General features: G+C 45.6%; 1 protein-coding gene across 15 annotated transcripts in view; it reads right to left on the reverse strand.

Annotated features, from left to right (window-relative positions):
* The window catches only part of LOC130365286 (putative nuclease HARBI1), a 32,986-nt gene that overhangs the window by 11,272 nt on the left and 3,171 nt on the right, over nt 1–18,543 (reverse strand). For 3 of the 15 annotated variants that reach the window (XM_056568862.1, XM_056568863.1, XM_056568857.1), the window contains exons 2-3: nt 3,189–3,259; nt 1,896–2,066 (exon numbers count right to left, since the gene is read on the reverse strand). The exons of 4 other annotated variants lie outside the window; for them this stretch is intronic. Coding sequence is in view for 1 of the 11 variants with exons in the window: in XM_056568852.1 (XP_056424827.1) it covers nt 562–641 (80 nt within the window). In the remaining 10 variants the exon portion in view is untranslated. 8 more of the 15 variants (XM_056568861.1, XM_056568855.1, XM_056568864.1 and 5 more) reach the window with 6 other exon arrangements.

The raw sequence follows: 18,543 nt of genomic DNA on the forward strand, positions 1-18,543 counted from the left end.
CTGCTGTAAAAACATACTATAATTTAAAGACATATTTATTAGAAAATAAAAAAGGGGGAAATTATTGATTTACGACAGCGTTTTGGTGTTAAAAAGTTGTAAAACTTTTTGGGAAAAGCTTGTTAGGTGCCAGAAAAACTCTCAATGTATGCGGCAAACGTATCCATAGACCCATTACCACATGGAAGACAAAAGACTGTCATTTTGGCCTGCATTTATGTGGAATAGGCCGGGGTTAGCTGTATAGAAGAGCACAGACAGATGTACTATTTAATGAAGCTTTACAGAGGGGGGAATAAAAAAAAACAGGTACAGTTCCTTTTCTTTTTCTCTAACATGGGACCCTATGTATGTGTGAGAGGTAAATGTGAAAAACATATTTTACCCAAACCATATCATACTAAATTCTAAGCCAGTTTCATGCAATTCAGCTGGGTAGAACTGTAAGGAGTCTTGATGTTATGTACATTCGAAATGATGACAGTTAAAGGAGTACTCTGAATCAAAACTTTTACCCACCATTAGCAAGCTTTACCCGAGATATATAACTTAGTAAATTACCTCAGTAATACATGCAGCCATCCATGTTTTATAGCGATTCCGGAAGTGCCGCAGCCATCTTTTGAACGAATCGTCATCATGGTGTTGTTCCTCCCCGAGTTATGCCAGCCCCCACTAGTGCCGCTTGTTCACTCCCACCTCTGAATATTCATAAACCCCCTGGTTTACTCAGCAGCTATTCGCTCTGCTGAGTAAACTCCTCTCCCTCTATCCTCCTATCAGCATGCGCGAGGCACGCCTGCGCACTCAGCAGCCTGACCGTACCGGACATGTGATCTCTCCACGTCCAATAATATAACTTAGAGTTACGCCGCAGTTATATTCACATAGCTAGTTACGCTAGCAATCGGAGTAAAGGGAGATTGAAGCACGCATGCATAATTTGTGGGGTTGGGAACCGGAGTGAGGGAGGGGTTGGGAGCGGAAGAAGAGGAGTAAGGATGCTGGGAAAACATCATTCATGACGTCACGGCCATGCTTACAGTACCCGGAAGTATGCTAAAATACTGGGGATGATTGCAGGAGAACTGCTGGACCGATTTTGGCGAGCAGGACCTCTAATGAAAGGTAATCAAGTACACTTCGCTATGGTGCCATATTTTTTTAGATCAGAGTACTCCTTTAAACTCAAGTACAATATATACCTATGGAATGAGGCTTTACTCTCTTACACCAGCTATAGGCAATAAGATTTGAGCTGCAGTCTGCTCTCGAGAAAAGAGGACTTATATAGTATGCACCCATATTGATATAAAATAATGGTAACTAGGTTTTGAAGATGGTCCAAAATAATTCATCCAGATTTCAGCGAGAAACAAGCAGTTCCGCATTAAAGACATATTAAGCTTTTTATTTTTCGTACATGAACACTCTTACTGCCTTCTGCAGATATTAAAGACATATTATACTTACACGCATTGGTCTGTTATTTGGAAAAATAATTGAGTAAATGAGTAAATATATAATATACACTACTGCAAAATAGAATATAAGCTCACAGCAGCTGCACGTAATCTGCTTTCTTCTCTTATCCCCCGTTCATACATGTCTACAACATGGTCTGATGTTAGCAGAGTGTTCACAGTTCAATGTATCATACATAGATAAACTAATGCTCTCTCTGATGGGGTCTTCTGGAAAACTATTTAGAAAAGCCGTAACAAAGCCAGAATCAAGTTATTCTGTCCTGGCCTTCTGCTGCTGCTGATGCGAGGACAAAAGAATGACTGCACAAGTAGGTATTCCATGCAGGCTGCTCTCCCCTGCCTATGTATAAGCCTACAAGCATGCACGCCTGACACAAACAAACACAAACGTGTAGAGTGTTGTATTACCACCTGCTTAGATCCAGGAACACTGAAATGTTTCACTTCCTCTCTTCTCATTTCCCCTCCGTTAGTCCCACCCTCTAACACAGCCTTCTTCAGATTTAACCCTACATTTTCTTGGGCCATCTATATTGTATCTCCAGTATTGTATCTTTTTTTCATTGGCCTTCATTCATACTGCAAATATTAGTAACTCAAAAATACACAAAAAAGACATTAGAATTATAAATCCAGAAAATATTAGGTGGTTTATAAAAGGATAATACAATTTCACACATGGCCCAGATGTATCAAAACTGTCCGAGACAAAGGAGGACATGTATCAGTGCCTTTACACCATTTTTCATGTTTACAAATTTAGCGCAATTGCGCTTTTTTTGCCTTTGTGTTGCTTTTTTTTTTTTTTGGGTTGATGCTTTTCTAAAGTTGTCACCTGTTTGTTGTACTTTACACCACTGTATGTATCATTTGCGCAAAAAATGTATGGATGTTTTTTTTTCGCAATTGCGCTTTTTTTTTTTTTGCTAGCAGGGACATGTAGAAAAGTGTCAGACGTGACACTGTTTTAATCCAAGCAAGCATGGCTCTTGAAATTGCTTTTTTTGTGAGGAGTTTCTTGTTGGAAGTGGTTTGTTAATATGTGATGTCATTGAACAGTGCTTCCACATAGGTTACTTCACAATTAAACAGTTCATATTGCCTTTTAATGGTCTATTCACACGTATACAGTATTCTGCGCAGATCTGATGCGCAGGATTTTCTGCTGCAGATTTCATTGTAAACAAAATGACTGAACGCAGCTTGAAATCCTGAGCATCAAATCTGCGTAGAATACTGTACGTGTGAATAGACCCTAAACGTGTTTATTTTTCAAACATAAATAATCACCAACAGAAACCAGAAAAACAAGACATCATATTGCAAACACATTAAAACGAACACAATAAAATATAGGGATACAATTAAAAAAAAAAAGAAAAAAAAAGAAGATTGGGCCATTTTGTGGTAACACAAACCAAAACCAATGATTCTCGTTCAAAAATTTTCCTTCTTAGTATATCCTAACCTGCGCCTACGAGAACCGCCAATTTCTTGAGAGGGACCGGGTGTAGGAGAAGAATCTCCCTCTAAGGCAAACTCACAAGTAACATCCAGCATCATGACCTAACTTTATAATGAATATGTTCAAATAATATCCTTACTATGAATTAAATTGCAAAACAGAAAGAAAGATCAAACAACAAATATTTAAGCTGACTTTGGAAAAACAGACAAGTAGCATTGAATGGAGCAAAATACCTTGATGCAGGATAGACCTTTTTGACAATCTTGTGCACTTTGGTAGAGTGGTTCAAGCTTGAAGTTTGCACCTAAAATGGTAAATTTGGCACAATTGCACAAAATTTGCACATCTTGAAAGCGTGCACAATATAGTCTAAAATACACCAACATTGATACATGTCCCCCAAGGTGTCCAGAGCAACGAATCACTTCTCAGCTTCCAACTCTCAAACTGCTCAGGTAAAATTAAAGCTGAGCTCTGATTGGTTCCTATTGGCACAGAAGACAGTTTTGATGTGCACACACTAACAAACAAAAAAGTCAAAACAAACAAAGTTTACATTTTACAATGGGGTTCATTATATTTTAAATCACAAGAATCCTTTTTCACATGTAAGGCTGGGTTCACACCACGTTTTGTTAAATACGGTTCCCGTATACGGCTGGGAGGAGGGGGGGCGGGGCTTAATCGCGGTGCCCGCACTCAGCCATATTCGGGAACCGTATTTAATGTAAGTCTATGAGCCGAACAGAGTGAACCGCAGCCTCCGGTCGGCTTCGTTTTCGGCCGTATGCAGTTTCCCGGCCGTAGGCAAAAACGCAGTCGACCACGTTTTTGCCTGCGGTCGGGAAACCGCATACGGTCGGCTCATAGACATACATTAAATATGGTTTCCAAATACGGCTGAGTGCGGGCGCCGCGATTAAGCCCCGCCCCCTCCTCCCAGCCGTATACGGCAACCGTATTTAACAAAACGTGGTGTGAACCCAGCCTTACAATGTAACAATGAGATTGTCTCCACATTAGTTAAAAAACAATTCTGTACAAAATTTACAAACAAATGCAAATATGAACAGTACTGATGCTGAGGTCAACTGCACTACTGAGATGTACCTTGTAGAGGTGCTATTCGCTTATGAAGCATTTTAATGTACAGTGGTCCCTCAAGTTACAATATTGATGACCATTAAATGTTGAGCCCATCTTGAGACCAAAACTCTATGGAAATCTGGTAATTGGTTTTGAAGCCCTAAAATGTCATCTAAAAATAGGAAAAAAAAAAGGGATGAATAAAAAATAAGTAGATGACTAATACAGATAAAGCAAGTCCTTACATATAAAAGGAAAAAAAGAGCTGTTGGAAGCTGTAAATCACTGTCTATGTAGAGGGTCCTGTACAGTACACACAGTGTCCCAAAAAAAATAAAATGGGGTCGCCCTCACCTGGTGTCCAAAGGAGCAGCTAACCCTGGCAAAGGCAAAGAATAGAACAGAACATGTGGTACAGTGATCCCTCAACTTACAATGGCCTCAACAATAGTTTCAACATACGATGGTCTTTTCTGGACCATTGTAACTTGAAACCAGACTCAACATACAATGTACAGACAGTCCAGATGTGTGAAACGTGTCACTGGCCAGAAGAACCGACCAATCAGAATGGGCATTCACTGGTAAAACCCCTGTATTCCTAAAGTGTATGCACTGACTGGCTGTCTGGTAGCGCCCCCTACAGTACAGGGAGGTATTACATGTTCTGTACTATTTACCTGTACCGGGGTTAGCTGCTCCTTTGTACACCAAGTAAGGGCGGCTCCATTTTACTTTTTTTTAGGACATTTTGTGTACTGTACAGGACCCTGAAGAAGCTCCTGTCCTCTACATAGACCCTTGTTTCCCAACGAGGGTGCTTCCAGCTGTTGCAAAACTACAACTCCCAGCATGCCCGGACAGCCAAAGGCTGTCCGGGCATGCTGGGAGTTGTAGTTTTGCAACAGCTGGAGGCACCCCGGTTGGAAAACACTGAATTAGACCGTGATTTACAGCTCCCAGCAGATCTTTCTTACTTTTATATGCAAGGATTTGCTTTATCTGTATTAGTTATCTACTTATTTTTCTTTAATCCTCACTTTTTCCTATTTTTGGATGACATTTTGGGGCTTCAGAACCAATTACCAGGTTTCCATAGAGTTATGGTCTCACAATACAATGGCTTCAACATACAATGGTCGTCCTGGAACCGATTAATATTGTAACTTGAAGGACCACTGTACCTCCCTCTATTGTAGGGGGACTACCATCCCTTTAGTAATACAAGTGTTTCTACCAGTGAAATGTCCATTCAGATTGGTCAGTTCCTCTAGCCATTGACACAATTCAGAGATCTGGACTTTTCGTAGCATTGTACATTGAGTATAGTTTTAAGTTACAACAGTCCAAAAAATACAAAAAAATTTAACCTGAGGCCAAGTTGAAGGACTACTGTACTGTAAAGTGAAGCTGATATGTACCACCCACTGCTACAGGCATATACCGTATTTATCGGGGTATACCACGCACCGGCCTATAACACGCACCCTCATTTTACCAAGGATACTTGGGTAAAAAAAGTTTTTTACCCAAATATCCATGATAAAATGAGGGTGCGTGTGTGCGCGTGTATACCCCGATATACCCCCAGGAAAGGCAGGGGGAGAGAGGCCGTCGCTGCCCGCTTCTCTCCCCCTGCCTTTCCTGGGGTCTAGAGCGCTGCTGTCGGCCCTTTTCACCCCCTGGTTATCGGCGCCGCTGCCTGTTCTGTCCCCCTATCGGTGCCGGCGCCGATAGCCAGGGGGAGAGAAGCGGCGCCGACAGCCAGGGGGAGAGAAGGGGCAGGTGCACCCATTGCCGGCGCCGCTGCCCCCGTTGCCTCCCCCCATCCCCGGTGGCATAATTACCTGAGTCGGGTCCGCGCTGCTCCAGGCCTCCTTCGTGCGTCCCCAGCGTCGTTGCTATGCACGGCGCGGCGCTCTGACATCATGCGCCGCGCCGTTCAGCGCATAGCAATGACGCCGGGGACGCACGACGGAGGCCTGGAGCAGCGCGGACCCGATTCAGGTAATTATGCCACCGGGGATGGGGGGGAGGCAACGGGGCAGCGGCGCCGGCAATGGGTGCCGCTGCCCCTTCTCTCCCCCTGGCTGTCGGCGCCGCTTCTCTCCCCCTGGCTACCGGCGCCGGCACCGATAGTCAGGGGGACAGAACAGGCAGCGGCGCCGATAACCAGGGGGTGAAAAGGGCCGACAGCAGCGCTCTAGACCCCAGGAAAGGCAGGGGGAGAGAAGCGGGCAGCGACGGCCTCTCTCCCCCTGCCTTTCCTGGGGGTGTATCGGCGTATAACACGCACACAGACTTTAGGCTAAAAATTTTAGCCTAAAAAGTGCGTGTTATACGCCGATAAATACGGTAAGTAGTTAATCACATCACTGACCTATTGCTAACAACAGAGCACAGTGGAACAGTGGTTAGAGCTTTTACTTTACAGCACTGAGGTTCTGAGTTCAAATCTAGACATGGACAATGGGGGAGATTTGACCAGTTGCCCATAGCAACCAGTCAGATTGCTTCTTTTATTTGTGAAAAAGCCATTAAATACATACATTGGTATAAGACAAGGTGGCTAGCAGAGGCAGCAAATTGACATTTATTAAAACTAGAAAAAAGAGAGAAGTAGAACAGTTGTTTATAGCAATCAATCAGGCTGTCGCCACTGAGAAATGACAGCTGGAATGTATTTGGTTGCTATAGGCGACTGCTCCGCTTTTACTTTCTATTTATATTAGTAAATCTTTCCCAGTGAGCCTGTATCATTTCTTTGAGTATGGTCACACAGGTACAAACTTGCCTGTGAAAAGTGCTGTAGATTTCTCTCAGCGTCCTGAAGCTCTCATCTACTTCAAGTTTCGGGGTACTCCGGCCCTAATACATCTTATCCCCTATACAAAGGATAGGGGATAAGATGTCTGATCGCGTGTGCAGCATGAAGACCTCAGGGCCAGAGTATCATGATGTCACGACTACCCACCCCCCCGACTCTGCCCCTTCAATTCAAGTCTATGGGAGGGGGCATGACAGGCGTCATGCCCCCTCCCGTAAACTTGCATTGAGGGAGCGGGGCGTAACGTAACATGGGGAGGAGTCATGACATCATGATACTCCGGCCCTGTGGTCGTCACGCTGCACACTCAGAGCCTCCAGCGCTGCGGAGAGCTTACAAAGGGGTGTGCTGAATGACAGATTGCAGGGGTCCCCAGCGGTGGGACCCCCGCGATCAGACATCTTATCCCCTATCCTTTCGATAGGGCATAAGATGTATTAGGGCTGGAGTACCCCTTTAATACCTTTCTGTGGCAGCTTTATCTGTCAGGGATATATGCATATAACAATTCTGTGCAAACATCTCTAAATGAATCAGTAGAAACCAATGCATTCACTTGTGGTGTCCCGGTACAGGACCTGGTCCTGTCCCTTGTCTAAGGTCCCCGCAGCTAGAGTCCCTCCATGTCTATAGGGCTCTCCTGTAAGGCTTACCCCTAGTCGTCTTAAGCAGAGTGTGTACATATTAATTTAATGCATAGGAAATATATGTATAGGACCTTAGTGGTCACGTGATACACAGTTGTAATGTATAAAATGTTCAAGGACCTTAGAGGTCATGTGATGTACCCAGAGTTCACTGGGTTCATAACTTACAGGTTTGCTGACCAATGAGCTTAGTCCAGCCCCTTATTATATAAAGGGCTGTAGTCAATCAATCTTGCTCTTGCTCTCTTCCTACCGGACTATCAAGCAGCACAAATCTCATCAGCATCAATTCAATTCAAGCTAGGCCCAAAGCCCAAGAACCTGCAGCCACAAAACGTGAGTTACTTAAAGCTCAAACCAGGGCCGGTTTTAGGCTTAGCGTGGCCCTAGGCAAAATCAAAAGAGGGGCCCCAAAAGTCGTAATAGTGCACTAACCAGATTTGCACATTTTTGGTCACTTCAAATACCATAAAAAATATTGAAAAGTCCCATCAAAACAAAAATGGTACCGATAAAAACTACAAATCACAGCGCAAAAAATTGCCTCATACATCCCCATATACAGAAAAATAAGAGTTATAGGGATCAGAATAGTACAATTTTATATTTTTGTATAGTTCCCCCACATTAGGTTGGCAGTATAGTTCCCCCACATTAGGTTGGCAGTATAGTTCCCCCCACATTAGATATGCAGTATAGTTCCCCCACATTAGGTTGTAGTTCCCCACATTAGGTAGGCAGTATAGCTTACCCCACATTAGGTTGGCAGTATAGTCCCCCCCCCCACATTAGGTTGGCAGTATAGTTCCCCCCACATTAGATAGGCAGTATAGTTCCCCCACATTAGGTTGGCAGTATAGTTCCCCCCACATTAGGTTGGCAGTATAGTTCCCCCACATTAGGTTGGCAGTATAGTTCCCCCCACATTAGGTTGTAGTTCCCCCACATTAGGTAGACAGTATAGTTCCCCCACATTAAGTTGGCAGTATGTTCCCCCAAATTAGGTAGACAGTATAGCTTCCCCACATTAGGTTGGCCGTATAGTTCCCCCCCATTAGATTGGCAGTATGTTCCCCCACATTAGGTTGGCAATGTGTTCCCCCACATTAGGTAGGCAGTATGTTCCCCCTTCCCCCACATTAGGTAGGCAGTATGTTCCCCCTTCCCCCACATTAGGTAGGCAGTATGTTCCCCCACATCAGGTTGCAGTTCTCCCCCATTAGGTTGGCATTATGTTCCCCCCATTAGGTAGGCAGTATAGTTTCCCCACATCAGGTGCAGTATGTTCGCCCACATTAGGTAGGCAGTATAGTTTCCCCACATTAGGTGCAGTATGTTCCCCCACATTAGGTAGGCAGTATGTTCCCCCACATTAGGTTGCAGTCCCCCCCCATTAGGTAGGCAGTATGTTCCCCCACATTAGGCTGCAGTCCCCCCCCATTAGGTAGGCAGTATGTTCCCCCACATTAGGTTGCAGTCCCCCCCCCCATTAGGTTGGCAGTATGTTCCCCCACATTAGGTAGGCAGTATGGTTTCCCCACATTAGGTGCAGTATGTTCCCCCACATTAGGCTGGCAGTATATTTCCCCCACATTAGGTTGCAGTCCCTCCCCCCCCCCATTAGGTAGACAGTATGTTCCCCCACATTAGGTTGGCAGTATGTTCCCCCCACATTAGGTTGCAGTCCCCCCCCCCCATTAGGTTGGCAGTATGTTCCCCCACATTAGGTTGCAGTCCTCCGCAGGCTCAGGTAATGTGGCGGGTCTTGTGGGCTGTGGGGATAATATGACGGGTGACGTCTCCTGCCGGGTCCTCTATGCTGCGTCAGGGATGTCACTCCTCATTTCCTGCAGCCAGACACAGAACGCTTCACGACACAGTTTTTTTTCACTACACTGGCGCTGCAGGAAATGAGGAGTGAAATCCCTGACGCAGCATGTCACTCCTCCACTTAACAAGCAGCCAACGCTGCGGACACTTTAAAACAGTTGCCCCCCCCCTACTTAGCAGCCGGCAGGGGGCCCCCTGGGGGATGGGGGCCCTAGGCAATTGCCTGGGTTGCCCCCCCCCCCCCCCTAACGCCGGCCCTGGCTCAAACTACTGAATCCTGTGTAACTACTATCAGCTCAAATATTCTAAAATAGTAGCACAGTGGCTAACATCAAAAGCTCATTGCTTCCAAGTTCCAGCAAACCTGTGTGGAAACTGTATCCCGGTTCACTCTTGAAAAGACTATTATGTTCAATACTGTTGCATAAAATCTGCAAGTAAAGTTTTCTTCAGTTTAATTAATAAAATCTGCTGTGGACATTCCGTTATTTCTCCCTGTCGTTTGTGGGATGGTTGGCGGTAGGAACATTACTATTGAGGAAAACTCACCCTGGCGTCACGACATTCAAGGGTCAATACCACCAGACCCTACACTATTACCGCAACACCCTAGACACCATTACTCTCCCTGCACCACACACTTATCGAATATAAAATAATATAACATCAAGGAAAATTTTCTCCTTTGAAAAAATTATTAAAACGTATTAAAGGCTAGGTTTTTGAATGATTTATTTATTTTGAAATACTGCCACTGCAGTTTTTGAGCCAAAGTCAGAAGTGGATCCAATAGGAAGGAGGAGTGTAAGTCCTTCCTTTATACTTTCCATTCCTTTCAAATACATTTTTGGCTTTGGCTCAAAAACTGCAGTGGCAGTATTCAAATAAAAAAAATTCCAGAAAAACCTGTGTGGAAACCTAGCCTTAGGGTAGGGACACACGTAACGGATCTGCGGATCTGTGTCCCCCCACCCCCCTCCCCCCCGTGTCCTGCTCGAGCAGCCACACAGGGACTTGCGAGTCGCCGCGCATATGAGCCACTTTTTGGTTGAAGTTTAGAATAAACCTGTGGAATTTCCAATACCTGCTAATATGGTCAGGGCCACCATCAGGGCATGAATGGTGGGCCTGCAGTCAGGGGACCGAACAAAAACAAAGATGAGGGGGGGCCCGGCTGCCTACTGCGCTAATTGATATTTTTTTATGTTCCTGAAGGGGCCGGGCCAGGGCTGGCCATCGGGCACAGATGTGTGCCGGCGGGGTGCATAGGCCGGGCCGCCCATCAGGACTGAGAATGGGCCCATCGCTGCCAGCATCATTCAGCCTGCAAGCCTTTTAACAGTGCAGGGGCCACACTGTGCTCACTGGGAAGAGAGCAGAGAGGGAAGCTCCTCCCCCTCTCTTACTCCCCTCTGTGCTGACCTACTGGTGGAGCAGGCCATGTTGTGCTGCCTGCTCCACCACAGACCCGGACACCCCACTGTGCTGCCAGGTAGAGAAAGACTTACCCTGCCCACTGCCGATGCTGCCCTTTTTAGTAAGTAACTTTTTTTTGGGGGGGGGGGGGGGGGGTTGTCAGGTTTGGGAGACAGTGGGAGGTAAATGAGAACTATCTCAGTGTTTCCCAGCAGAGGGCCTCCGACTGTAGTAAAACTACAACTTCCAGCATGTTTTTTGCTTTGTGGTCATACTGGGAGTTGTAGTTTTACAACAGCTGGAGGTACCCTGGTTGGGTAACACTGATCTATCTATCTGTCTGTCTGCCTATCTATCTATCTATCTTGTAGGAAAAAAGTGGCACTCCAGTGCGGTGAAAAAAATGTGATCTTTATTCACTCAAACATGGTGCGACGTTTCGGCTGGCTCACCCACCCATTTTCAAGGTTTGAAAATGGGTGGGTGAGCCAGCCGAAATGTCGCACCATGTTTGAGTGAATAAAGATCACATTTTTTTCACCGCACTGGAGTGCCACTGTTTTTCTAAAACCTGTAAAGTATGGGCCCGGAACCTGGACCTTATACAATGTGCATCCGAGTACATTTTTGCTTTTTTGGAGTGCTGCTCGCTTGTAAATATGCTGTATCTATCTATTCCCTATCTATCTCATATCTATCTATCTATCTCATCCTATCTATCTATATATCTCATATTGTCACGATGCCGGCTGGCAGGAGGTGGATCCTCTGTGCCAGAGAGGGATTGGCGAGGACCGCGCTAGTGGACCGGTTCTAAGTCACTACTGGTTTTCACCAGAGCCCGCCGCAAAGCGGGATGGTCTTGCTGCGGCGGTAGTGACCAGGTCGTATCCACTAGCAACGGGTCACCTCTCTGACTGCTGATGATAGGCGAGGTACAAGGGAGTAGACAGAAGCAAGGTCGGACGTAGCAGAAGGTCGGGGGCAGGCGGCAAGGTTCGTAGTCAGGGTGGATAGCAGAAGTTCTGGTACACAGGCTTTAGACACACAATACGCTTTCACTAGGCACAAGGGCAACAAGATCCGGCAAGGGAGTGCATGGGAGGAGGTTAGATATAGTCAGGGACCAGGTGGAAGCCAATTAAGCAAATTGGGCCAGGCACCAATCATTGGTGCACTGGCCCTTTAAGTCTCAGGGAGCTGGCGCGCGCGCGCCCTAGAGAGCGGAGCCGCGCGCGCCAGCACATGACAGCAGGGGACGGGAACGGGTAAGTGACCTGGGATGCGATTCGCGAGCGGGCGCGTCCCGCTGTGCGAATCGCATCCCCAACGGCCATGACAGTGCAGCGCTCCCGGTCAGCGGGACTGACCGGGGAGCTGCAGGGAGAAAGACGCCGTGAGCGCTCCGGGGAGGAGCGGGGACCCGGAGCGCTAGGCGTAACAGTACCCCCCCCCCTTAGGTCTCCCCTTTTTTTTGTCCGGTGACTGCCTCCCCTGGGATGAGGACACCGGGAAGGAATGGATGGTTTCCTCAATGGCAGGCAGTACAGCAGGAGTAGGAATGGGGAGGGAGGGCAGAGGGTGAAGCTTGGCACGGGGCAGGGAGACACAAGGACGGGAGCCATGAGGGGACACAGAGGCTTGCCTGAAGGGACTGGGAGGGGGGGAGAGGCATTTTCTGTGGCAGGCAGAGTCCCTAACGACTTTAGGGGGACCGGATACAGGAGGAACCACAGGGTCACGGCAGGGAGTACTGGGAACTGGTTTAAGGCAGTCCTTGGAACAAGAGGGACCCCAACTCTTGATCCCCCCAGTGGACCAGTCCAGGGTTGGGGAATGGTGTAGAAGCCAGGGTAGTCCAAGGAGAACTTCGGAAGTGCAATTGGGAAGGACAAAAAATTCAATTTTCTCGTGATGAGGTCCGATGCACATTAGGAGGGGCTCCGTGCGGTAACGCACGGTGCAATCCAACCTGGCTCCGTTGACCGCGGAAATGTGGAGTGGCTTGACAAGACGGGTCACCGGAATGCGGAATTTATTCACCAAGGACTCCCGAATAAAATTCCCAGAAGCACCAGAGTCCAGGCAGGCCACGGCTGAGAGGGAAGAGCTGGCTGAAGTAGAAATCCGTACAGGCACCGTGAGACGTGGAGAAGCCGACTTAGCATCCAGAGACGCCACACCCACGAGAGCTGGGTGCGAGCGTGCGTTTGCCAGACGTGGAGGACGGATAGGGCAATCCACCAAAAAATGTTCGGTACTGGCACAGTACAGACAAAGATTCTCTTCCTTACGGCGATTCCTCTCTTCCAGGGTCAGGCGAGACCGATCCACTTGCATGGCTTCCTCGGCGGGAGGCCTAGGCGCAGATTGCAGTGGAGACTGTGGGAGAGGTGTCCAGAGATCTAAGTCTTTTTCCTGGCGGAGCTCTTGATGTCTCTCAGAAAAACGCATGTCAATGCGAGTGGCTAGATGAATGAGTTCATGTAGATTAGCAGGAGTTTCTCGTGCGGCCAGAACATCTTTAATGTTGCTGGATAGGCCTTTTTTAGTACGGAATTGTATGGCGTACTCGCCAACGGAAGAATTACCCTGGACCAGGTTCAGCAGGGCAGTCTCAGCAGAAGAGGCTCGGGCAGGTTCCTCAAAGACACTTCGAATTTCCGAGAAGAAGGAGTGTACAGAGGCAGTGACGGGGTCATTGCGGTCCCAGAGCGGTGTGGCCCATGACAGAGCTTTTCCAGACAGAAGGCTGACTACGAAAGCCACCTTAGACCTTTCAGTAGGAAACTGGTCCGACATCATCTCCAAGTGCAGAGAACATTGCGAAAGGAAGCCACGGCAAAACTTAGAGTCCCCATTAAATTTGTCCGGCAAGGACAGGCGGAGGCTAGGAGTGGCCACTCGCTGCGGAAGGGGTGCAGGAGCTGGCGGAGGAGATGATTGCTGCTGAAGTTGCGACTGAAGTTGCTGCACAATGGTGAATACTTCCGACAGCTGGTGGGTTAGATGGGCGATCTGTCGGGATTGCTGGGCGACCACCGTGGTGATATCAGAGATATAAGGCAGAGGGACGTCAGCGGGATCCATGGCCGGATCTACTGTCACGATGCCGGCTGGCAGGAGGTGGATCCTCTGTGCCAGAGAGGGATTGGCGAGGACCGCGCTAGTGGACCGGTTCTAAGTCACTACTGGTTTTCACCAGAGCCCGCCGCAAAGCGGGATGGTCTTGCTGCGGCGGTAGTGACCAGGTCGTATCCACTAGCAACGGGTCACCTCTCTGACTGCTGATGATAGGCGAGGTACAAGGGAGTAGACAGAAGCAAGGTCGGACGTAGCAGAAGGTCGGGGGCAGGCGGCAAGGTTCGTAGTCAGGGTGGATAGCAGAAGTTCCGGTCAGCGGGACTGACCGGGGAGCTGCAGGGAGAAAGACGCCGTGAGCGCTCCGGGGAGGAGCGGGGACCCGGAGCGCTAGGCGTAACACATATCTATCCATCTCATATCTATCTATCTCTATCTATCTATCCAATATCTATCTATCTATCTATCTATCGCATCTCTATCTATCTCATATCTATCTACAATATCTATCTATCTCATATCTATCTATTTAGATAGTAGTAGTAGAAGAACAGCACAAGCAATGAGAGGAAAATATTGTAGGGAGGTGCACGCAGCTCCTGGATCCTTGGTTAGGGGATCATCTTTCAAACAGTACAGAAAAGTCTTGTCCACAGCACCAAAATTCATGAAAAAAATAGGTGTTTATTCCATAAAAGGTGTCAATACAGCAGCGACGTTTCAGTCAGCTCAACCTGAGAAAGGTCAGGTTGAGCTGACTGAAACGTCGCTGCTGTATTGACACCTTTTGTGGAATAAACACCTATTTTTTTTCATGAATTTTGGTGCTGTGGACAAGACTTTTTGTACTATCTATTTAGATACACACAATGAGAAGCAGAACAACCCAAAATGTATACAGTGTAGTGGGTGCCAGCAGAATAGCGCAGTCCTGGTCAGGGTCCACTCTACTTAACCAATAGCAAAAAAGAGGTTCCGCAGCACTTCAGAGTAGAACATCAAGTGTAGGAGGGAAGGAAAAAAGGAAGGGACAAATTGGACATAATGTCACACCAAAATCCAAAAATGGGCTGGACAAAATTATTGGCACCCTTTCAAAATTGTAGATAAATAAGATTGTTCCAAGCATGTGATGCTCCTTTAAACTCATCTGGGGCAAGTAACTGTGGGTGCCACACTAAGCATGGACAACAGAAAGAAGAGAACTGTCTGAGGACTTGAGAACCATAATTGTGGAAAAATATCAACAATCTCAAGGTTACAAGTCCATCTCAAGAGATCTTTATTTGGCTTTGTCCACAGTGTGCAACATTATCAAGAAGTTTGCATCCCATGGTACTGTAGATAATCTCCCTGGGCGTGGATGGAAGAGAAAAATTGATGAAAGGTGTCAATGTAGCATAGTCTGGATGGTGGATAAGCAGCCCCAAACAAGTTCCAAAGATATTCAAGCTGTCCTGCAGGCTCAGGGAGTATCAGTGTCAGCACAAACTGTTTATATTTAAATGAAATGAAACGCTATGGCAGGAGATCCAGGAGGACCCCACTGCTGACACAGACATAAAAAAGCAAGACTACATTTTGTCAAAATGAACTTGAGTAAGCCAAAATCCTTCTGGGAAAACGTCTGTTGGACAGATGAGACCAAGATAGAGCTTTTTGGTAAAGCACATCATTCTACTGAGGCCTACAAAGAAAAGAACACAGTACCTACAGTGAAATATGGTAGAGGTTCAATGATGTTTTGGGGTTGTTTTGCTGCTTCTGGCATTGGGTGCCTTGAATGTGTGCAAGGAATCATGAAATCTGATGTTACCAACGGTTTTTGGGTCGCACTGTACAACCCAGTATCAGAAAGCTGGGTTTGAGTCTGAGATCTTGGGTCTTCCTGCAGGACAATGACCCCAAACATATGTCAAAAAGCACCCAGAAATGGATGTTAACAAAGAGCTGGAGAGTTCTGAAGTGGCCAGCAATGAGTCCAGATCCTAAAGGGGTTATCCCCCATAAGGTGATTTTAGTACGTACCTGGCAGACAGTAATGGACATGCTTTGGAAGGATCTGCGCTTGTCTTGGGGATAAATGGCTATGTCGTGAGATTACCATAATACTGTGGCTAGCTGTTTGTGAACTGGTATTTCCTTCTTGACTTTTCTTTTTTATACTACAAATCCCACAATTCCATCTTGCTCCCTCCCACACATCAGCCACCCCACCCATTGAAACATAAATGAGCTGCATCCATTTAAATCAGTGTGGTTTTCAATCAGGGTGCCTACAGCTGTTGCAGATTTATCTCTCTCCCACCAAGCGATCTCTCCACCCATTGAACAACAGTCATTTTGTATGCTGGTAAAAATAAAATATTGGGGTGAAAATCACAGAAGAATTGTGAGAAAACCGTCACACAAAGGTACAGACACTATTTTAGGAACTACACTAACTTTACAGCCCCTGTAGCATAGTCAAATAAAAAAAAAACCTGGAATACCCCTTTAATCCTATTGATGGTTATAGGAAGCAACAGATTTCAGTAATTTTTTTCAAAGGGTGTGCAACCAAATATTAAGTTAAGGGTGCCAATATTTTTTTCCAGACCATTTTTGGAGTTTGCTGTGACATTATGTCCAATTTGCTTTTTTTCCTCCCTTTTTTGGTTTAGTTCCAATACACAAAGAGAATAAACATGTGTCTAGCAAAACATGTGTTACTGCAGTCCTTTTCTGTGAGAAATACTTCATTTTCTAGAAAAATTTCAGGGGTGCCAACATCTACAGCCATGACTGTATGTACTGTTATGTACTTTTTTGCATTGGAATGTTACATACTGGGAGGGGTATTAGATGGGGGGATGTCATGTACTGGGAGCAGGTATTAGATGGGGGATGTCATGTACTTGGAGCAGGTATTAGATGGGGGATGTCATGTACTGGGAGAGGGTACTGTATTAGATGGGAGGATGATGTACTGGGAGCAGGTATTAGATGGGGGATGTCATGTACTTGGAGCAGTTATTAGATGGGGGATGTCATGTACTGGGAGCAGGTATTAGATGGGGGTGTTCTAGTTTGGTGTGGGGCTCAATACTCCTTAGTTACACATGTGTGTAGTGGCCCAGTACAGGAGTTGCACCCCTGTACCATTAATGCCCTGTCAGGTGGACTCTATTTCAGTGACCTCTGCCCCCCCCCCTCCTTAACCACTTAAGGACCAAGGGCGTACCTGTACGCCCTGAGTCCGCTCCCTTTCTATAACATCATAGCGGGTCCCTACCTTCCTCTTGTGTGTCCAATCGCCGAATGACTGCTCTGTGCCTGAGATCCAGGCATGAGCAGTCAAGCGGCAGAATCATTGATCAATATTATCGTATGGGAGCTATAACATTGCAATAAAAAGGAGGAAAATAAAGTTAAACCCCTTCCCTAATAAAAGTTTGAATCACCCCCTTTTTCCATGAAAAAAAAACTGTGTAAATAAAAATAAACATATGTGGTATATCGCCACGTGTGGAAATGTCCGATTTATAAAAATATATCTAATTAATTAAACCACGCGGTCAATGGCGTACGATCAAAAAAATTCCAAAGTCCAAAATAGTGTATTTTGGTCACTTTTTATATAAAGAAAAAATGAATAAAAAGCGATGAAATAGTCCAATCAATACAAAAATGGTACCGCTAAAAACTTCAGATCATGGCGCAAAAAATTTGCCCCATACCAAAATCAAACCTATATAAGTAGGGTATAATTATAATCGTATGGACCTACAGAATAAAGATAAGGTGTCATTTTTACCAAAAAATGTGCTGCGTAGAAACGGAAGCCCCCAAAATTACAAAATGGCGTTTTTTCTTCAATTTTGTTGCAAAATGATTTTTTTTTTGACGTTTCGCCGTAGATTTATGGGTAAAATGACTAATGTCAATGCAAAGTAGAATTGGTGGCACAAAAAATAAGCCATCATATGTTTTTTTTAGGTGCAAAATTGAAAGAATTATGATTTTTTAAAGGTAAGGAGGAAAAGAATGAAAGTGCAAAAACAGAAAAACTCCGGGTCCTTAAGGGGTTAATCTATGTTCACTAAATAGTTAACCCCTTAAGGACCAAAGCGTTTTTTGCACATCTGACCACTGTCACTTTAAGCATTAATAACTCTGGGATGCTTTTACCTTTCATTCTGATTCCGAGATAGTTTTTTCGTGACATATTCTACTTTATGTTAGTGGTAAAATTTGGTTGATACTTGCATCATTTCTTGGAGAAAAATTCAAAAATGTTATGAAAAAATTGAAAATTTTGAATTTTTTTTTTTTTTTTTTTACTTTGAAGCTCCCTGCTTATAAGGAAAATGGACATTCCAAATAAATTATATATCGATTCACATATACAATATGTCTACTTTATGACTGCATCATAAAGGTGACATGTTTTTACTTTTGGAAGACATCAGAGGGCTTCAAAGTTCAGAAGCAATTTTCCAATTTTTCACAAAATAAATTTTTTTCCCAAAATTTTACATTTTTACAAGGGGTAATAGGCGAAAATTACCACCAAAATGTGTAACCCCATTTCTTCTGAGTATGGAAATACCCCATGTGTAGATGTCAAGTGCTCTGCTGGCGCACTACAATGCTCAGAAGAGAAGGAACGCCATTGAGCTTTTGAAAAGAGAATTTGTTTGGAATGGAAGTCGGGGGCCA

Source organism: Hyla sarda, chromosome 1 (assembly GCF_029499605.1).
Source record: "Hyla sarda isolate aHylSar1 chromosome 1, aHylSar1.hap1, whole genome shotgun sequence".
NCBI lineage: Eukaryota > Metazoa > Chordata > Amphibia > Anura > Hylidae > Hyla > Hyla sarda.